General features: G+C 44.9%; 1 protein-coding gene across 1 annotated transcript in view; it reads left to right on the plus strand.

Moving 5' to 3' along the window:
* LOC104167672 (mitogen-activated protein kinase kinase kinase MLT-like) overlaps positions 1-22,057 on the plus strand; it is a 34,488-nt gene extending 12,431 nt beyond the window's left edge. The window contains exons 4-11 of the mRNA XM_009707995.1: positions 640-670; positions 791-930; positions 2,106-2,168; positions 3,155-3,247; positions 14,443-14,559; positions 16,089-16,163; positions 17,264-17,414; positions 21,378-22,057. Coding sequence (XP_009706297.1) covers positions 640-670; positions 791-930; positions 2,106-2,168; positions 3,155-3,247; positions 14,443-14,559; positions 16,089-16,163; positions 17,264-17,414; positions 21,378-22,057 — 1,350 coding nt within the window. The remainder of the gene's footprint in view (positions 1-639; positions 671-790; positions 931-2,105; positions 2,169-3,154; positions 3,248-14,442; positions 14,560-16,088; positions 16,164-17,263; positions 17,415-21,377) is intronic.
* Positions 22,058-22,294: the final 237 nt, after the last annotated feature.

Here is a 22,294-nt window from a genome sequence, read left to right on the forward strand (position 1 = left end):
TTTAAGGAACATGGAAGTGTCCCAAGAGCTGTCTGAGTAAGACCTGTCCTGGACAGGACAAAATGGCTTTGAAGGTTTTATGCCACTGTGTGCCACCAGTTAAGGGTTTTTTTAAGGGGTCTGGAATCTTTCTTTCATATAAAATCATGGCATTGAGTCGTTTTTACCTTTTTATTCAGTTAAAAGGCTAAACAAGAAAGATCAATGATTTATCTCCAGCCTAGGGATGTGTCATAGTGATTTTAACGTCCTGTCTAGCACCCTCCTTGTGTGTTGTGCATCGTGGGGTTGTTTAGCTAACATTTACTGAAGGACTGTCTGGAAAGCCATTGCAAAAGGCATATAGCCCTGAGTCCTTAACTTCAGCCCTTTTAACATGTGACAGATCACTAAGCTTCTGCTTCCGTCATTTCTGTTGTTCCTCATAATGACAAACTGAGGAAGGTGGCTGCGAAATAGAAGGCAGTTTTTAAAAGCTAAATAAAAGTAATCACTTGCATTGGTGAGTCTTGAGTCCCTTGACCCAAAGTTAGAAATATCTTTAAATTTTGTTTTAAAAAAGAAACTTGCGAACTCCAAATAACTGTAATACAGAATTTTGATAATGTGAACTTCAAGACTGATTCCTCTTCTTTGCAGTTTTTCTGGATGCAACAACTTACTAGAAAAGGTAAAAACTATTCGTATCTACCTTCATATTCACATTTATGAATATAGATACATTTGCTCATCTTTTTCTCCCTCCAATAAAGCACCCTATGGATTTCTGAATAACCTCTCTTATCTTAAGGCGATGCTTCTGGTGAAATGAGTGTATATGCTAGCTTGTTTAAGGAACATCACATCACTGGGAAACGATTGCTTCTTCTAGAAGAAGAGGATTTAAAGGACATGGGGATTGTTTCCAGAGGACACATCATCCATTTAAAGGTATTTAACAGTGCATGCTGAATGTTGCAATAGGTTATAGTGTGAACATCAAGAAGGAGTCTAGGGATTTTCAATAGTATTAACAACAAAAAAGTTGTAAATAGAGAACATACTTGGTATTAATAAAAACAGAGTTACATGTTCATACGGACCTAGAACCCAAAGCAACCTGAGCATTTTGTGAGGCATGAAAATGTGCTGTGGTCTCTATACTCCTCTGTTGGTTTTCTTGTGGGCTGGACTGTCAGTTCTGCTAAAGATTTGCCTAGGAGGGCCGTTCTGGCAGAAAGCTTTGGATATCTTCAGAGAGAGTCCTCCCTGAAGATTTCTTTTTAGCTGAGGGAGGAGCAGATATGAAAACAGTCATTTGAACTGAAATCTCTGAACTTCTCAACTTTCACATCTCATCTGTAGTTTAAATCATACTTCGACTAACAAAACTCCATTAGACAACTTTAAAGCTGGTTGACAGCCAGGTTGCTTTGCTCTGAAAGCTTTGTTTCACTGTGTTTTAAATATCTAATGTTTGTAATGAGTTAAGAAAATCATGTTCTGGAAGGTGTGATCACGACAGCAGTAATAGTACTAATACTGTAGCCACAGGAGAGAGTTCAGTTTCCTGGCAGTCAGCTTTGGAAAAGGATTTCTCTAAAGGCAGCATCTATAATTCTGTTGGGTCTCAATGATCTTATATCACAATTTACTAGTAAAGAGACACTTATATCCTAATTGCTAGTCCTTCAAATTTAGCTTCATAAGTCACACAGATTTATTCCCCTTTTGCTCATCAGCCATTTTTTCCGTGCCACACACCACTACTGCTATATTCAATTTACATTTCCTACAGGGAAAAATACTGAAACTTAATAAAGTCAATAATGCCCCAAATGAAAGATTTCAGCTTCCTGGTTTGATTGAGCATAAAGAAAAACAACCAAAGCAACCCCCCAAACACCTCTTTCTCTGATTAAGCAGATCTGATTCTGAATGCAAAGTGGGGCCAATCTACCACAACAGTTTCCAGAACGGGGCTGTATTTTAAACTCTTCTCACATGCCCTGATATATCCACAATGGGAAACACAGTGCACATGGAGCTGTGCTGCTTTTCATGGTGGTACTTGCAGTATGAGACACTGAATAACTCTCATCTGATTTTGTTGATTTTTTTTCTAGACTGCTATTGAGAAGTTAACCCATGACTACCTAAATCTGTTTCATTTTCCACCACTAATTAAGGCAAGTCTCATTCTTTATGTAAGAAGTGCTTCTCATGTTGATACGAGTATTTTACAGTTCTCATGTCTCAATTTTCCTACCGTTCGTGGGAGAGCAAAGCAGCAGTTTCTGCAGAGGGCTGTGACAAATGCAGAGGGTCAACAGCAGCGATGGGTCACATCAGAACGAGTAATAGGATAATAAAAGTTGTTTTCAAGGATGGTCTAAGATTTTACCATGGAACTAGTGGTATTAAACTAAAAGACTAGTGGTTGTGATTCCTTTGCTGTCATTAATGAGAAATTACTCTTACGAGCCATTCCTCTGAACCTCTGTCACTGACTGCTCACCACCGAAGAACGGCAGACCCCTGGCCCAGAATGAGCCCGTCATTCCTCTCTTTGTTAATGCTACAGGAGAGAAGGATGATTTATGATGTCTAGTCACCCTTGTGTTAACCTGTTGGTTTTCTAATATCAATAACAAGAGCCACGCAAAAGGGAGAGAGTGTTTGGGAACCTCGGGGTGGCCAGAGCAGATATTTGCCTGATTTAATTTGGTGAGCTAATCAAGCAGTTCTAGACCCCAAAGCCTGAAGTAGCTTTTTTAGTCATAATTTATTGCAGAGCTATAGAGTGAAATCCACTTAAAGTGAATTTACATATAGCAAAACTCTGTTCCCCAAAAGGGAAAATGAAAGTCGGGGCTTTGCCACCGTGCTGTGCTGGCTGCAATTCCAATGGCAGTGGCTGCTAGGATGCTCACAGCGGCCCCGGCTCGGCCAGGAGCGAAAACGGCACAGCATCTCCCAAGTGCCATCCACCGCGCGCTGTAAACCCCTTCAGGAGCCCTGGCCCCTCTGGTCGTGGCAGAGTGATGGCTCCTTCCTGCCGCCTGCCAGACTTGTAGCGTCTGAAAGGCAAATCCTTTCTGCCACCAAAGGCCTTGCTCCTGTCTCCCAGGGGGTTGTGGTAGATGTGAAGTCTCACCTTGCCTTTCTTTGGCAGGATTCTGCAGGTGGAGCCGAAGAAAACATAGAGAAAGTAGTGAATCTTGAACTCGTTTTTGGTTATCACTTGAAGCCGGGAAGTGGTCCAAAGGTAAGCTGGAAACACTAGATCGATTGGTTTGGTTAACGGTCACTACCCAGGGGGTCCAGTATCTTCTAGACACAAAAAGATAACTTGCTGTGAGAATCCTCTTGTTTTGGAAAGTGCTGAACAAATGTCAAGGTGGCAAACGGGGCTGCATCAGTGATGGGGAAGTGCAGTCCAGAGCAGAAAAGAGAAGAGTGGCACCGAAAGCTTTGACTGAAAGCTTTTGTTTCTTCTTGAACAGTATTGTTAACCAAAATTTTTGTAATTCGAGCTTTCGCTTAGTTCCTTTTATCCCAATGGGTGTGAAATAAAAATCCATTTGGGCAAAACCCCCCATTTACAGTTGAGCAGTGCTGTACACCTGATGTTAGTGGACAGACTATTACTTTTGTCTCGGTAGAAAGGTGGTGTCTTTCTTTTTATGCAGCCAAGAGGAGTTTGGAAAATACATGGTGTATGCATGGCTGCTGGCTGGGGAGGATGGGACTGGTCCTGGTGGTGACTATGTTCACTCACAGTACTGGGGAAGGAGGGAGGGGTAGGTGCAGCTTGTTGCAGATGGCAAAACTACTGTGCAGCGGCTGGTAAAAGGCAATTACCAGCATGTTACGTCCTAATCAAACCTCAGCTCCAAGCTGAGCGAATTCACGGATCTCTCATTACGCCCTATGTAACGGGAGCATTGATGAGTCCAGATGTTCCAGCAAAGCATTTCCACCACGTTGTCTTTTCTCAAGTGTGAGGTTTCTCCCATGCTTTTTGTTTTCTTTATCCAGCCTGCCATGGACTCTGAGTTCAAGGGTTTTAGAATTAATCATCTATGTGGAAATGGTGTGCAAAGCATTTCTGAGTTAGAGTCAGGGGTTGTGACAGCAGGATTTGTTTCCTTTTGTATTTGACAAATCTGCATTGTGCGTCCACCCTAAACTTGTGGGTGGCTGACTTTCATCTTGTGTTATCTGGCTGCTTTGCTTTCAGGGCATATTGTTTGCAGAAGTCTCTTGATTTCTGTACTTGGTGGTGCTTGCAGAGAAAGCATTTAGGTTTGTACTTAGTAGGAACTTGGACTCGTACTGAAATCATTTCATCAATTTGAAAAAGCTTTTTGCTTTTTGTCTGGAGATTTCCTTTTTTTGTTTGTTTCTTTTATCCTAAGCAGTTTCTTTTCTATAAAAATCTTCTTTATCACTATGTGAATTACTTAGACTGTCTCAGTGTTCTTGAATGCATGTAGCTTATGATGCTGTACAGCTGCTTTTTTGTAGGTATGCATCTTCCTCTCCCATGTGCAGCTCCACAAGGAACTAAAAGTTCATGAAATAGCTCATATCTCCCTTCCATTTCCTATATGGGTTGTGAGCCGTAGTGCAGGGAGGTGGGCAACCTCCCCCAAGAAAGAGCTAGAGAAGGAGTGAATAGACCTCTGAGTGTTGGACAGAAATTCGGGTTGCACTAAAGCCCACTAAGTTTGAGGACAGGTAGATATTTTAGCTGTGACTGCAAAATTTGCAAACTAGATGGTGTGCCAAAGTCTACGGGACAGAAGCTGAATTGTTACAAGAGGATGGGGCTAGTTCAATGGGCCTGCGTAGTGCCGACATAACCTCTGCAGGTGCCAACTGAGAACCCTTTTTTTGGTCCTGCCTTCCCCGTGACCTCCTAATTGGTCCTCTCTGCTCTGTGTGCGGTCGGTCCCTTCCTAAGGAAACCATTCCCTCCACAGCCGTGGGCACATGCCGGGCATGCTGTCCCTGGCATCCACCCTGCCGCAGCACCTGTGTCCCTCATGCCGTTCCAGGGAATGCATAACTTGTCACCTCACTTTGTCTGGGCTGGAAACTTCTGGCCGAGATCTGCTTATTAACTCATAACTGCCTTAAAAGATGTTGCAGCTAAGCCAGTTTTAAAAAGTGGACTGGAAGGAGTAGATCGACTAAACTTTCGAGCAGGATGCTAGGGCCAACGTGAGCAAGGTAATTTGCATTAAACGTAACACTGACAAAGGCTGGTGTGGTACATACAATGTAGAAAATTTGGCTAGCTTGCTTCTCTGAAAATCCCTGGATACAATCTTCTAGCTCCCCCAGAGGCTGCTTTCAGCCAGCTACTGCTGCCATCCAGATTTGTTCCAAAATGAATTGGAGATACTGGCTGAACCAGGATCGAAGGGTCTAAACTTCCTTTACTGTCCCATTTTTGTAAAAGAGTGGTGCCTGTTCCTATAAAACTGGGTCAGCAGAAGCACTTGGGATCCTATCTTCCACCATCTTTATAGCTAAAAAGCTGGCCTACATCAGTTTAAAAATAAATTTGTCAAAGGAACTTTACCCTAATCAATCCCTATAACTGGCTGCCTAGCTAAGAAGCATTTCTCCTGTTTTAGCCATGAGGAAAAAGAGGCAATAAGCTCAAATCTGGGTTACGAGTGGAGAACGTGTGTTCCGCAGGTGATGTGTGGACTGCCAGCCTGGTGTACATCCAGGGAGGTTACTGGGCTCAGCTGGGAGCTGGTGCAGTGCAGCATGAAGGGCTCTGTACAGGGGAACAGGTCGCGCTGGGAGGTTTTACCCCAGGCTGGCTCTGCGCTGGTCTCCTGGGCTGAGTACCCGTTAGTTATTGTAGTGCATCTTCTGGTGTAGGTGCACCTGGAAGCAAGCCTGTCCATACAGTCGGAGGTGGCTCCGCTGAAGCACGGGACAGGACGGACGCATGGGACAAAAGCACGCTCCTGATCCGAACTAAAGCCTTGGCGTGCAGTGTGACGTACCACAATGCCACAGGGCATAAAAGGGCTGGATGAGCTGATCCCAGCCCCAGAAACCATTCGAGGGGTGCAGGTTAATTCAGATGCATTTGGCTGGTCAGAGCGCGGCCCCGTCTCAGGTGTGAAGATGGTTCCTCGTGGCAGAGATGTCCTTTCCCTGGCACTGCACTGAGCCCCGCCAGCACGACCAGTGTACTTCTCCGTAAGCAGGCAGAAACTTAAGGGCCTTAGGAGCGGCAGTGCCTTTTAGCAAGGATCCTGATGAATATACTTCAGGATGGCATTTGAATGTTCAGCCTTGTCTGTACACTGAATGAAACATTGACTTCCCAGTACGCAACTTTACCAACCTCAGATTTGTTACCTAATTTAAACTGCATCTTCTAGTGGGATTATGTTGGTTTCCACCAGCTGACAGATGCAGTCATTTCATTATGGTTTCCTTCCCTTTTTAGCTGCATCTTTGGAGGTGATGAAAAGCTCAGTTGCCCTTTGTGCTCTCTGAATGCATCAGGAGTGAGCGCTGCAAAGCTAACCTGGTTTTTAGAGGTTTCTTTTCCAACTCTTGTAGTTCAAGTTATGTGGTTACTTCCATTCACATCCTTTTAATGACCTTTCTGTACACAGTTTCCACTGAGCTGAAAGGTGATAGATTTAGACATTTTGTATGAATTTTTCCCACAAATTAAAAAAAAAGCAAGGGTACACCAATTAACTCCAAGATACCAAAGAGGGTAAGAAAACAAACCCTGGCAATTGTGGCTTGAACTGATTCACAGAACTGCAGAGGGAATTTTCAATGGCTTTCTCATCCTAGGTGGCTCATTAAAATTTCCCAATCAGGGAAAGGTGTCTGAGCTATGTTGGCTCCACACTGATGAATCACCCAACCCCTTAAGAAGGATGGTTCACAGTCTTTTTGTCTCCTGTTGATGCATTCTTTAGTTTTGGTCCTCAAAAGGGCAGATTTCACCATGCCTTTGAATGTTTTCATTTTTTACTGAGTGTGCCACAATCTGACCTATATCCAAACACAAAGCCTTGAAGTTTGCTCACCATCTTGCCTTATTTTTCCTCAGTTACCTCTCCCTCCATTTGACAAGGTAAGGAGCAGAGCCTCTTCAAAACCATCTCCTAACTGTGTGAACTAATTTTAGCCTGGAATATCCAAACTGGGATATATTTTAATGCTATTATTTAAATGTGTAGTGCAAAAGTGAATATAATATGAAGACTCCTTTAGAGAGACGTTGTGACCAACTCTTCATGTGGAGAGGCTCAGGCTGGCAGAATGCAGACAGTACCAGACACAGCAGCACTGAAATAGTTGTTGTAACTGGAATGCAGTTTCACAAGTGCTTGAGACCGTTTCTGCTGCTTCTTCCTCTCCACCCTCCTGCTACATCAACGCTCATAAAACCTTTCTTTACTTTCTTAAAAATAATTCCTGGTTCAGACAGACGGGATATAACATCACCAATTTAATTTGCCATGTAAGGTACTCCTCACATTATAAATGTGGCAAAAAATAAAGCAAGGGCCAAGGCCTAAAATTTAAAATTCTAGTTTTGTAGTTTTTCAGTCATACGTATTCCTCATGCTCTGTAGGTATTTCAACCCGCTTCAGTAAGTAAAGCTGCAGACGAATTGGTTTTATCTGACCCTTCCTTTGCAAGATACTTGCAAGTACCTTGACTTTCTAACATGGGGTTATTTAACCTTATCGCAAAACCTCATCTTCTAAAGCCTCTCTCTTTAATTAGATCTCAAAGCACAATGCTTTCACTACTAAAGGCTAATAGTTAATGCAAGAATCACAGTAGCTGTGTTTGTGTGCCATTTTCATAGATTTGTTCGTATTCTAATAAGTAGTCAGTAACAGGGTAAGTACTTTGTGAAGAAAAAAGAAAATTACCTAAGCTGTAAAATAAAACCACAGCCACATTTAAATGTAACCAGCACCATTAAGAACCAGTTAATGTAGTCCGCTGAGAGGTGGATCAGTGGTAAGATCTTAGAAGTTTGGAACAGTTGGTCTGAACTCCTTCTATTTTCTTTCAAAGAGGCTTTTCTGGACCACGTATTGGTTTTTACACAAGGTCGAGCAGGTATAACTCCATCACCTCCACTGGGATTGCTCCAGCTGTAGCATCCATGTGTAATTGAGGTCAAACTCAAGCCAACACCTTTGAAAATCCTTGCGTAGGCAGTGCTGAGCTAGGGATTCCCATCAGAAATTATTCCATAATCCTGAAGAGGCATATAGACTTTTCAGCTGGGTAATTTTCTCAATTGACTTTCTAGACTTTTGAACCTCAAGCGTTATATTTATACCTCCACCACTCTGAATTAACTTGCTGCTTTTCCACACATTGTCTCTCATGCGTACTGCCTTGGTCACGGAAACATCTGCAGAATCACAGACAGGTTCCCAGTGGTCTGTAGGCTTGGCACATCCTCCCCAGACAAAAGCCTAGAAGAGGAGCCTCTATGCCCCACATGCACAGGACACGTCCAGCGGCCCTGCCCTGTCCTTCCCACGCTCCTGCACACCCTTGTCCCCGCGGCCGACGTCCCCGAGGGCTGCTAGCCCCAAAGTGTGAGCTGCAGGCCCCGCATGCTGCCCACCTGGCGGGGGGACGTGGTGCCTGCAGGACTCCAGCGCCTTGTTCCCACGGGCGGCCCACGGGAAATGCCACTGGAGGACAGGGCTGGCTCAGACAGCATGGGAGGGCACCCGCACAGCCCTCAAGGAAGGGACTCGTGTTTATCATGTTTCCACCTGTACAATCTTGCTGTCGCAAGCAGGCTGCTCACGTGGATCATAGAATCATAGAATCATTATGGTTGGAAGAGACCTCAAAGATCATCAAGTCCAACCGTATACCCAATGCCACCATGCCCGCTAAACCATGTCTCGAAGCTCCATATCTAAACGTTTTTTTTAACACCTCCAGGGATGGTGAGTTCACCACCTCCCTGGGAAACCCATTCCAATGCCTAAATGGATGATGATGCCTGCAACCACAGCAGTCACACGGCAAGGGCAGCTTTTGGTAAATGCTACAGCAAGGCTCAGTTCCGCAGAACTCTCTCTCTTGGCTGCTACAACCCGCTCTTCTTGGGGCACCAGCCCCCAGCACGTAGCGGTGCCCGGTCTTTACCATTATGTTCCCCTCCATGGCAGCACAGAGGTTCACAGTGCTGGATGTTACAGAAAGGCGCTGTCGGGACAGATATTTTTGGTGCCACCGGCTGGTCTGCATAGGTGTTAAAAAGGCCTTGTGCTTCTCCAGGCGAAGCTGCAGCCAGCCAGTGCCTGTTGCCTCGCGGAGGAGTAAGGGCTCCGGCTTTCGGAGGAGGCACCCAGGCAACTGATAACATAAATATATCTTTTGCTTGCTTTGTTTCTGTACGTTTTAAGACCATCTCTCTCGAAGGCCTCCCCTCCGCCCTTGTTTTTTTCTGCCTGTACAGCTGAAACAAAACCGGCGGTGGAGCCACCTTCTCTCGCTGGAGCCTGGCTGGCAACAGCCTGCCCTGACCTGAGACACCAGCCATTGTTAAGGGTATAACACATTTACATATTTTGCAATAAAACATCAGTTATTTGCATTACTGTGTCAAGTTTTATTTGATTCTTTCACCTAAAAATGACTCATTTTCCTTTCTTGTATTTTAAAAACCAACTACTCTAAGCTTGTTTGAGAATAATCAAAAATTGCCCATTTAGCTAGAAGTCATTTTCTTTTCAAAAGGCAAATGTTATTTAATCTTTCAGCTGTTCATTGTGCCATCATAAATACTTTCTTTTCAGCACAGTTGTGGGGACTGAAATGAGCCCACTAATTGCCTCCCATTTCGACTGACATGTGGTGGTTTAGTGGAAAGAGAACACAGCGGGGAGAAGGAAATAGGAGGCTGAGAAAATGAGAGCTAATTATTTTCACTGCCTCATGTCAGGCTCTGTGTCAGCCTTGTTTTTACAAACTGGAAGGTTTAGCACTAAATAAAACAAACTGGCGTCATGTTTTTATATACTGGCAGTGTCATGGAAGCAGCTGCACATCTCAAAGACAATATAATGCCTGCATTCGCATGGACACCATCTGACAGCCACTGTGAGCCACTGCTAATGAGGATATCACAGTGGTGCCAAGTGAAAGGTGCTGAATTATGTATGATTCTTCATCAGTGCAGCAATAGTCCTGTACATCATTATGAGACATTGTTTTGCTGAAGAGATTAAAACATTCTCCGTTCCAGACCCTGCAACCTATACACGCTACAAGAGGTTATTAATGGAATTTTTAGGGAGAGTTTCTTGTGGATTTCTTTTTGGTTAAAAATATCTCATGGGACAAAGCCGTGGTGGGTCATGACACTATATATATAAAGAAGAGAAGCAAATTAACCATAATTGTGTTATCTTCCTTTAAATCCAGAATAATAAAATATAGTGTAGCAGGCTGATACATAATGATAAATAACCCAAGTGCTGTCACTAGATGTTCAACTCTAATGCCTTTAAAACAGCAGGTTTCAGCAGCTGAGATAGATAATAGCTAAGAATGTAAAGGAGCTTCTGGGGACCTAAATCATCAACATGCTACTACTTTTAGTAGCAGCATGACCAGCATTTTTTTCATATTTGTTTCATCTTGCATTACATCTTACTTTTCTTCTAATATTCAGTTGCCTGCTACAATGCCATTTCCATTTTTTCTTCAGTCTTAAAAAAAAAAAGTTTATTGCAGTCACTGATTTGAAAACGTGTCCTAGATTTGGGCATCCTTGAAAAATGAGGTGTCTCACCAGCAAGAGTTTTAAGCTGTGGTTGCAGGAGGCATGTTTGTTGTTTAAAGCCCCTGCCTGATCTTTTTCATTTCCCTTTCGATTTTTGTTGTAGACATTAGCGCATACGGGGTTAAAGGAGTATTGTCACCACAGTAAGCTGGAGACTTAATTTTTAAAGTGTTCTTATTTTCTGTTTTGAAGCTGAGGAGAAGTGGCTTAAAATACATGTGTGATTTGCTTTTCTTTTCTACCATCATTTGCAGAGGCTGCTGATTTATTGGCTTTGTCAAGTGTTATTCGGAAATGTTTTTCACACACAGTTTTGCTGGTTGTGCCTCTCAGTTCTGAAACTAGATTTTTAAAAAACAAACAAAAACAAACAAACAAACAAAAAAACCCCAAAAGCTGAAATTCTTTATTTAAATGAAAATTAAGCAGGTAAATATTGGGAGATATTTTAATATTTGAATTACAAGATGTCCAGGGAAATATCTTTGAAGGACTTGTATAAATATATTTATCAACAGGCATTTTGAACAAGCCATTTCCAAATTACTTTCTCACATACGTCTGTCACTAAATGTAGTCTCAATCCAAGAAATCTTATGGCTCCAATTCATCAAAGAATTGAAATGTGTATAATTGGTTACTCTAGCCAAATTTTTGCTTAAGTGGCTGAGCATCTCTCCTATTCATTGCTAAATAAGAACCTAGAACTCGATTGGAAAACAGGGAATATGCAGCACACAAATCTTGCATTATTTACTGTGTGGTTGAACAAAACAGTTACCAAGTTTGTAAGACAAGTAGCCACCTACTTATCTTAGATATTTCCCAAGTACCTTGATTCAAAAGTCACCTAGCTGCTGTCTTTTCTCCTTCCTTTTCTTTCCTTCCTTCTCTCTTTCTTTCTGTCTTTTCTATCTTTTTTTCTCCCAGCCTCTCCTTCCCTTTCTCTCCTCTCTTTATTTCCCTGTCTTTCTCTCTCTCTCTCTCCTTTTCCCCCCTTCTGCTCATGATTTTACAATAATGCAAAACGAAAACCTTTACAAATAAAACGAGACACGTATTTTTGAGTGACCAAAGAGGGTATGCTTAGTGTGGTAATTTGCCCTTTTGGTATCTGCACAGTGTGGCTGGAGAGGACTCCCAAGGAGGACCGAAGGTTTAGGGGCTGGATTTGAAGGATGGGAGAGCGTATTTCTTTCTCTGAAGCTGCAGTTCTGAGCCAGGGAAGGCGGTGTTTGTGCAGGGCTCATACATCCACCGCTGCGTGGGGCAGCCTGATTCGTTACCGCACGGAGAGGGCTCCTGCATGCGTGTCGGGACCGGCGAGGGGACGACCGCTCGCAGGTGCCCACCGCCTGCCAGACCCTGGATTTACACAGCTGGTCAGCCTTTTCTTTAGAGATGGTCATTTGATTTATGTTGTTTATTAAAATGAGCTCACATTTGTCAGATCTGGTCTGTAGGGAGATGTGAGCGAACAGCACAAAATCCTGAGTCGTGAAGGCACAGGAGCCCTGGCACAAGGTGTGGCTCTGGCCCTCAGGTGCTTGGCAGTGGTCTCACGGCAGGAGCAGCGCTGAATTAACTGGAGGACAGTATTTTATGTCAATGTTTTGTTCCTTCCTTGGCTGAGGTGGTTTTGTAAAACTTAAAATGTCATCAAGCATCTTGTCTCTAACCTTGGGTTTGATCCGCAACAGGGAATCCAGGTAGCATGAAGTCCTGCAAAAAAGTCTGGCAACAAGGACGGTGTGGGCAGGGAGAGGAGCACAGTTGGAGAGGCGAGGAGGAATCAAAGACAACTTGCTTTGCTGTTGCTGTTCAGTCACATAGCACATACAGTCCTCAGCTGACGTCAGGGCCGGTGCGACGTGCCGTACCTACCTGGGAAGAGACAGGCGTAACCCTGGGTTAACTCACAACCCAAAAAAGTAGGACAGAAAAAGGACATGCAAAGAGATACAGTCCATGATTAGGAAAAGGAGGCACAGGGCAACTTTGGCACCTTATTGGGTTGTGCAGGAAGCTGACGGCAGAACTGGAAACTGAACTTGGTGCCTCTGAGTCTCGGTCCGTTGCCCTGACTGCTGGACTGCGGTTCCCATTGCTCAAACTCGCACCGCGGTGATGTGAAAACCAACTCACACGTCCACTCTGCCCATGAAACATGGAAGCTTTCAATGGGGACAGATGGACACACAGGGCCAAATGCTTTCATAAGCATAATTTGTTGTTGCAGTTCAGAAATGATTATACTCCAGTTTTCTTTTATCTTGGAATTGCCAATTCAATGCCTGATTGAAAGCTTTGAGACTTCTAAGGGCTGAGCTCCTGCGTTACATTTATGAGAGATGCACGTGCAAACACTAGCAGATAATCGCATGTGCGAACGGATACTTTTTAGGCTGCTGTACATTTGTGTGTGCAAATAACTGCTTACGCAAGCCCTTGGCCCTAAGCGGCCATCTGTGTCCCATTGAAAGTTTTTGCATTTTCTGAGCAGAACTGAGGATAAGACTGCTTCCTGCAAAGGCTGAGGCCGCACCTGCCCAGCCGGCAGCGTGTGGCGGCCACAGACCCTCCTGAACCCCAGCATGTCTGGAGGAGCTTCTGTCTCTGCAAAGGGCAGATCCCCTCCTTCCTGCATGCAGATGGAGACACTGCTTCACTGAAGCCCTGTTGTCCCTCAGGGGACTGATTTTTGGAGGAGCTCAGTGCACCAGACAGTATCTAATCCCCAAAGCACCTGCCGGGCACACCAGCAAATGTTGGCTGGTTTGCACCATGGACAGGCAGTCTCTGGTCCCCAGTGGGAGCCTCCCTGACCACAGGCACAAACCCCTGTCCCAGCCCGCAGCCCACGCAGGATGTCCTGCAGGATGCTGCCAGAGCCATCAGCTTCTGCAGGCTCACACCTGTGCAAAGTGTTGGATGTTGGCCCCACGTTCAGCTCATGGGATTACTTAAGGATACCTTTCATTGCTTTGGTTTATTAGACTCACTATGATTATTTTCCAAGCTGAGCTTGCTTGTAATTAATAGTGCAATTGGAGGTGAGCGGAAGTTGAGGATGCTCAGTGCCCCGCTGGGCACTCAGTATCTGAAATAATTGAGCTGTAATAACCAGCTCATCCTCTTGCCCATTGGTTGAGCGACTGTCTTCACGGTGTTTCACAGACCCTTTGGTCATTTGTTCCTGGGTTCACCGGGAAGATGTCCTTGGGGCCGACTGCCAGCACGGGCTGTGACCCTGAGTGACGGCCCCCACCGCCCGCCCAAACGGGCCGGCCGGCCGGGTGGGGGAAGTCACTGTCCTCCCAGGGCTCTTCAGGGCTTCCACAGCTCCGAAGACATCCAGACCTGTCAATGTGGCGACTGCCTCTCAGGGTGAGCTAAGAGGAGAGCTAACAAGAGAACCCGAGGGTTTCCCATTACCAACACTTTTACTGGAAAATGTGGATGCCCTAAGAGATGTATATGTTCCTTATCTTTCTCGTTGGGTTATTTTTTCCCCCATATATTGAGGATTAGGTTTTGGGTTGTTTTGGCTTTCAGTTTTGTTTCATTTTGTTGGTCTTTTTTTAATTTGTATTCTAACAATCCAGCATTCTTTTTTTATTATTCATAGGATTGTAAATGGAAAATGTACATGGAGATGGACGGGGATGAAATTGCAATAACCTACATAAAAGATGTGACATTCAACACTAACCTACCTGATGTAGAGATTTTAAAGATGACAAAGGTATTTACAGCCTTAAAGCTTTCACAAATTCACAGATCTCAAAGAAAGACATTAAAATACCACAGCAGTTGACTTTTGTGCTTGTGGAAGCTCAGTCTCTTGACAGCTTTTAAATAAAATGCACATTTTAAACAGATTTGTATCATAATAGGAGTTAGGTATTTTGATTCTCTTTTAAGCTGACAATAATGTTAACAATAGAAAAATAAGAGAAGGAACGAATTTCTATTTTCTTGTTTTAATTCCATGTTATATCCTCTGAATTTATTACCCCTTTTAAATAAAAGAATGTTCCAAAAATTACTTTCCTTTTCAAGAGAAGAAAGTGATTTAAATGTTCCAGTTTGAAACTTCATGTGATTTGTCTGGGTTGGGCTTTTTCTTCTCCTTTTTTTTTTTTTTTGACATGGTTTTATAACTTCTACATGGTTCTAAAACTCCCTCATTCATGCAACAATGGGTTGCAAAGACTGAAACCCATCAACCGACAGTACAGCACTGAACATCTGCAATTCAGTGTCACTGGGCATTTTACCTTATTTCAGAACCTGCCTGTAAATATTTAGCGGCCAGCATTTAGACTTCTTTTACCCTAAGCAACAGAAGCTTTGTTAATGCAGAGGGCATTCTGTTTGCTGTTATTTTAATTGTTTGTTTTTATTAATATGCTCCACTTGATAATAGCTAACAAAATAAATTTCTAAATGAAAAAATGTACACCTTGATTATCAAGTAGAATGCTGCTCTAATGTGCACTGATGAAAAACCCCAAACTCCTAAATGCTTTTAGCTGTGAATTTTTTGGGCCAAATACGGTGGAACCTTTGGTTATTTTTTCTAAAGGAAAAACTGAAAATCAGATTCTCAACAGTCAGAATTTTAAGGAAATGTGAAAATACGAGTATCTGCCAAGAGGGATTTTAATATTTAATTCATGCTAATACTATTTTTATAGTTAGTGATTTGTGGAACCACACTTGTGATTTTTTTAGATAACGATGATGATGATTATTTTTTTTATTATTATTATTATTATCATTTTATTGCAAAATAGTTTTCTGTTTAATTTTCGTCTTGGACGTGTTAATTTTTGCCTTAAAAAGAAAAAGGCTTAAAGTTAAATATATACAATAACATTAACTTTTCACATACTTCAACATTTTTATATCTGTCAGGGAATATCTCTGAGAATCTCTAGACATTTGTTCTTGCTGACCTCTGTAAGTCTAGGAGAAAAAAAACCATACATGCACAAAAATGAAAAAGGTCTATGCCCCCATGAAAACATTCAGTGTTGATTCACCTACTGTCTGTTATTCTTAGAAATCTCTTCTCAGTTTCCTTTTGTAAGCAAGGAAGTATATAATTTCAAAATGTATTGCTTTGTCTCATAAGATTTTAAAAGTATTGGTGTTAACGATACGGAAATGGATAAAAAAAGGCAAATGTTGAAAATCTCTTTGAGGTGTTTCAGAAACAAGTCAGGGGATGAAGAGCACCTTATAAAACTCCCACCATGTTTTTTTCAGCCACCTTTTGTAATGGAGAAATGGATTGTGGGGATAGAAGACCACCAGTCTGTAGAATGTGTTGTTACGTATGAGGTAAGCTCTAAGAAACAAATAAAAAAATTGTTTATCCAAGATAAAACCTACATGGGAGGTGTGGAAATAGCATCCTCTGGCTTTGTTGTATCCTATAATCAAGTCTCAGCAGCCTGTAATTGATTGTAAAATCTAAAGTTCAGAGCAAAAGCTGAATGAGGTTTACAGAGACAATGTCCTCAGACTGCTGCCTGGGATGGCTCTTTTTCTCAAGGACAAGAACTCCTTTTCCTTGAAGTGTAATGGTCAGTGTTGTTTGCATTACTTGACGAGACTGTTTCTTACCTTTTCAATGAAGTGCTAATTAGAGCAGAGAACCAACAGGAGAAGAAAGAAAATGAGAAGTCAAGAGTAAAATAAGATAAAATAAAACCCAGAAGACAATTTAATGTGATAGAAATTAGCCTTTGTAAAAAGAGTTTGCAGTTACTTACAAAAGTGTTTTTACAAACACTAATGCTGTGCATCACAAGGAGGCTAATAATTGAGATTCCAGCTCTGTCCTGAGCAAGGATTCAAGCAGTGATGGAGAGACAGGGAAATCCTGCACCTTGCTTACCCATCTCAGAAGCGAAGAACAGTAGTTTTCTTTCAGCCTGAAGCTTCTCACAGGAGTCACAGGCCCTTAACAGCAAATTGAAGACCTTGGTATTCCAGGAGAGTTTTGTGGAGGGTCCCCCTGCAAAAATACCTGCTTAGTCCTTCGTCTTTCAGCAGAAAGCACTGCCCATTTGACGCTCACATGAATATAACTAGTAAAATGTATTTTTGTGTTTGTAGAGGAAGGCCTTCAGATCTTTCCTCCACATGGTACACGAATTGAAACAGTTATTCACTGCCACATTTTTAGCATAATCGCAAAATAACAGCCAAAATTATCTAGAGTCTAAAAATACTTGAGCACTGGCTAAGTGGTCTTGCAAAACAGACTCTGTATTGAAAACGCTGCTGCCAGTCTTGCAAAACAGACTCTATATTGAAAATGCTGCTGTTGCCCAGGCACCAGTGGAAGCTCCCTCGTAGGAGAGCTTAGTGGGTTGTGTGTTGTTATGTCCTCATGTGCGTTATGTCCTCATGTGTGTTGTATCCTTCCTGGGCAGAGTGACGTTAGAGCTCCCAAAACCACCAGGCACATCCAAGCTATCTGCTGGAGCAAGATGAAAGCGCAGGACGAGGTCGAGACAGTACAGCTCATGATACAGACCTCACTCCCCAACTCAGAGGGGAATTCAAGGAGCAGATCCAACTCAAGTAAGTCAGTACACGTGAACTTTATTGCTGACACTGGCAAGGCGTATATGGGGAGAACAGAAAAAGTCAATGCCAGTATTCTGTTCCAACAACAGAGCACATCTTGCAGTGTCAGCTGGCATTCTGGTCCCTGTGATGTCTTCATAGATGCATGCAGGAGTACCCTGGCATGTCTGACTTAGCTTGAAGGCTAAACTTTGGGTAGTAGCATGTTCTATATCACAATGTGATTTAAGGGGGATGACCTGTATGCTCCTATAGGAAGCATGCTGGAAGCAGTCCATGGCAATTAGCTACAAATCTTTCATCTGCTGTAGTCACTTGCAATTGCACATCAACAGCAGACAACAAGAGAGCGCTCAGCTTTGTGGAGCCAAGTATACTGGCATAGCAAAAGGATTTGGACTGAATTACAGCACCCACACGAAGTGTGCAAGGCCTGGGGTGAAGATGTGTTTCTCAACCAGGATGTCAGGAAGGCATCTGCTGGGAAAGGAGACAGCCTCACACATCTCTACCCTCTATCTGTTGGGAATAATGCAGTTTTCCACAACTGTTTTGAGGATTTGAAGAGCCAGTGCTTTCAGCAGCTTCTATCCTGGCTTTCTCTCTCTGCAACCCAAACTCAGGAGGAGTGTTTCGGCCAGCTCCTTCCTCCTGCTCTTGGTCATCCAGCACACAGGCAACTTGGCAGAGATGTTGTGCTGGGATACAGGGCACCTCCTGGAAGAGATGTGTGGGTGCAGATTGCTCTTGCTCTGGCCAGTGCTTTTGCAGAGGGGACACACGTACCAAGGCTGCAGCCTCAGAAGCTGCATGTCAGGTGGCAAAAAGTCCCCTGCGGGTGATGCCCTGTTTTGACAGGTACATGCTGCCAGCCTGGCGGACCCCATAGGAGCTCCTCATGTCCCGCTCTGCTGTGAGGAACAGTGGAAATCTTCCCACTGCACTCTTCTTCCATAGCTCAGCCTGCCCATTTGAGCCAGCCCTGGCTCGTCATTATTTGACTTCGGGAATAGTGTTTGTTGTGGCTTCTGGGGCTTGGCTTGTTCAGTGAGATACATTTAATAATACAAACTCTACACTGCAGTCTTCATTTCCTAAGTAAAGTATGCCGCTGACATAGTCAAATTCAACTCAGTTGACTCTAGCACAGTTCTGCCTTTAAGATCTGCTGTTCTTTTAGTAAAGGTGTTTTGTTAGCCAAAGTTGTTTTTCTGATTGAGTTCACAGTAACGCTGCAGAAGTGTTTGGGCTGGGACAGCTGAAGGGCAGTACGGGAGGCTGGAACAAGATACCAGTCAGCGGAGGGTGAACTTCTCCGATTTTGTACCCTGCTGCCAAATGCAGAAGGATGGCATTGTGAATTGAGAGGTGCTGGGTTTAGACTGCAGGCACATCTAAAATGGGTGCTCATATTCCAAAGCAGTTGTGATCCATTTGCAACACAACTGTGTTTTGTAATGCAGATGGGAGCTAGACGATGTCCTAAAAGATACATCTTCACTGCAGATTAGCTCTGCTAATAGAGCTTACCCTGCTTTTGGGGTGATGGGCCATACAGCCATAGCAAAGTGTGGTGTTGTATCTTCACAGGTTGGCTCTGCTGCAGTAAGCCGAGCTGCTTTCATTTTTTTGTGGTGAGCAATGGGAGAGCGTGTCTGTCCCTTTGGCACATGGAGAAGTTACATGAAGGCACCAATGTATTGTCAGCGCCCAAGTGAATAGGCACAGTTCAGAGGAGGTGGTTTACCAGCCAGCGTGAAAGCTGTGCCTCAGCTCTAGCAAACCTTCTGGCTTGTCTTCTTTACTAGACCAGCTACCCTAGGTTTAAAACACCACCAAATCCAAGCACAAAGGTAAGGGCGATACCTGTCTAAGAGGCTAAAATGACCAGCAGTGAAGGTACTACCTCTGTGGGCTGCCACACACAGCATTTAATTCAGTGCACAGAGTTGGTGGCTGAGAGACCATATGAGGGAGAAGCCCCGCAGCCTGCAAGAGGCGAGAGGCAGCCCCATGGGGCACACTGGGAGGTCCCTGCCAGGCAGCTGGTCCCTGGGCTGGCGACCATGGCTGGCCGTAAGGAGCAGGGACTGAACAGCCTGAAGGCGCTGAAGGGAGCCCCTCGTTCAGAACAGCATCGGCACTGGTCCCACAGGGCATGTGGTAGCCACCTGAGAGCTGATAACAAATGAAGACCCAAACTCAAGTTCTGAGCCTGCTGCTTCCAGGTTTGCGAGGTGTGTGTTTTACATCCACAGCCTTGGTAGGAGGGCACGGGGGAATGGCAGAGATGGTGTCTAGCAAGTACATTTCGGCATGCATGTGACTTTCAAGGAGGTTAAGAAGCAGAGAAGGCAATTCCCATCTGTCTTTCCATGAAAGGAGGTTCATCTCTCAGTGGAGCTGGAGCTATCTGCTGTGACAGCGTCACACTCGCACTTTGACAGGAAAGACAGTTTCCTTTTGACATATTTGGCATTAAGTTGAAGTGATTTAAATCTCTTGGGATTCAGGCAAAGTCTGGGGGAAGGAGGAATGGAAGAGACCATCCATTACATCTTAACAGGAGCAATCCTAACGAGAAATCCTCCTAACGAGGACAGAGCGGCTACTCAGCTCCCACAAAATTCCCCACAGCCGATGCAGCATTGCTGCGAGGGGCAGAGGGTCCATGGCATAGGAAGTCTTTCCCTGGAAAACCAGCAAAAGGCGAGAGAGGAGCTGGGGTCCTCTGTTGAAGAAGATAACATTTTGGTTGCGTTTATGCTGCCTCAAGCTGGTGAGATTATGCTTTCCTGTTGGAATGATATTAGCAATCTTTAAGGACAAATCATTCAAATCTCTCTAGAGCAAAATTATTTAAGCTGCTCCCCATGGATTTTTGGCCAGGGCTGTGGCCTCAGATAAGAGGAATTCCTGGTCTTTGCTCTACCCATAAAGTAGCAAACCAGGCAGCCCTCGCAGTTCAAATGGAAAATTTACAACTATTGTATTTGCTAGAGGCTTTCATGCAAACCACAGGACTGACTCAAAAGTGCTTCAGTCTGATCTCTGGGAGCTCCAACTTGTGTTATGAGCCCAGGGCTGCGACAGTAGGTGTGAGGGAACTGTAATACCCCGAGTCGCTCACAGTTAAGCACTGTCTGAGCTATCCAGGCTGAAGCCTGCTGCCTCACCAGCTTTTCTACATACAGAGTTGATTTTCTGCGTGAAGCCAGACGGAGCAGTGTAGCTGGGGCTGAGACTCAGTATCTGGAGCATGCAAAGTAGATTGACTTCTGAATTTGTAGTAGTAATAACAACTGAAGTGTCTCTGGTTGTTGTGGTGTATAGCAGTTTGAAGAGAAAATGGAGCGAAAGGAGGTGAGGCTGGCTGCCGCCGCAGGGATTTGCACTGAGGTCTGCACTGGCTCCGTCTCTGCGCTTGGCTGTGAACGGTGTGACCGTGCTGGCTGGGAGAGGCGCGAGTGGAGGGCGATGCTGCAGCAGTGCTGGCACCTTGGGGTGCCTGCTCCATGCCTGCTCTGGAAGTCTCCAGGCTCTTTTGCAATGAAAGCTGTGGAGAAACCTGCCAAGGCTGCCAAGAGCATCACAGGAAATCCTTAAAACCAGGTTGGGTTAAAAACACTGGGAGGCACTTGGGAGTGGGAACCCACCTGGACAGCCAAATGGATGGTTCAGTAAAGTGTCTTCTGGTTTAAGCTCCATAATCTGCACTGGCATCAGAAATACTTGCATCACTTGCTATTTTAGAAATCCAACATTGTATTTAACCACAACATTGAACATACTCAAACCCAGGACTATTTGCTGCAAGGCTGGGAGGGAAAGGGCAGTCTGAGGTATGTTGAGGTTCTTCTGAGAGAAACCCTGGTACCTAACCTCACACCTTCGGGAAACCAGAGAGTGGTTTTCCATCAGCTGACAGAAAGCTGACTGTTTCCATTTCCCTGCCAGGCATCGACAGCCAGTGGATGCAGACGCTGCGGATGCACCAAATAGCGAAAGCCATTTCCCTCCAGCATGGCCACCCCCACAGCCCAACCACTGTCACCCACTACCTACCCTACCTTCGCAGCCAGGACTCCTACGCCGCTGCCGTGAGGAGGACACGCGGTCCTGTCAGTTACCAGTTCACGTCCATCAGTCACTCCAGAAACTCCTCTCCCCTCTCGCACAGTTTGATGAGAAACCTCTCGAATATGCACGTGAACTCAAAAGGCAGCAGCACCTCCAGCACGGCCTCCGACACCCCTTCGGAGAGGGACAGGTCGGCCGGCAAAGGCAGAAACGCCTCGCACAGCGGTAACTCCCGCAGCTCCTCGGACGGGCAGCGCAGCGGGACCAGCTCCCCGGTGCCCCCCCGGCACTCGGGAAGAGCCTGCAGGACTTCCTCGCCAGCAGCCCCCCTGGCCTCCCAGCACCGCAGGTACCCCCGCAGCCCCCCCCAGCCCACGGCCATCCCGGGCATGCCCCCGCAGGGCGAGAGCGAGCTCAGGAGGGGCGAAGGGGAGAGCAGAGTCAGCGAGGGGGGTTGGATAAAGGTGCAGCATGCAAAGAAGCCTCACAGGCAGACTGCCGGCAAGCCGGGGAAGGAGAGGCCCAGAGGGAGCTGGCGGGGCCGGAGGACGTTCTGAGGGAGGAATTTGCCCCTTTATTTAACTGGACATTCAACCTAGAGAAGATACACCTGCTCCTATTTAATTTGCCGCACTGAAGCCGCGACACCACCTCCCTCGCTGGCCGGCATGGCCCGGGGCCTGCCAGTGGAAGGGGAGAGCTGCCCGCCTCTCCTGTCACGATCAGCGCCAAGGGTATTAATTTGATTTTCTCCCCTCCTTTTGGCTGCTGGTGTTCTCAGCTCACTGGATATC

The sequence above is a fragment of the Cariama cristata genome, unplaced genomic scaffold, assembly GCF_000690535.1.
Source record: "Cariama cristata isolate BGI_N322 unplaced genomic scaffold, ASM69053v1 scaffold23789, whole genome shotgun sequence".
NCBI classification, from domain to species: Eukaryota; Metazoa; Chordata; class Aves; order Cariamiformes; family Cariamidae; genus Cariama; species Cariama cristata.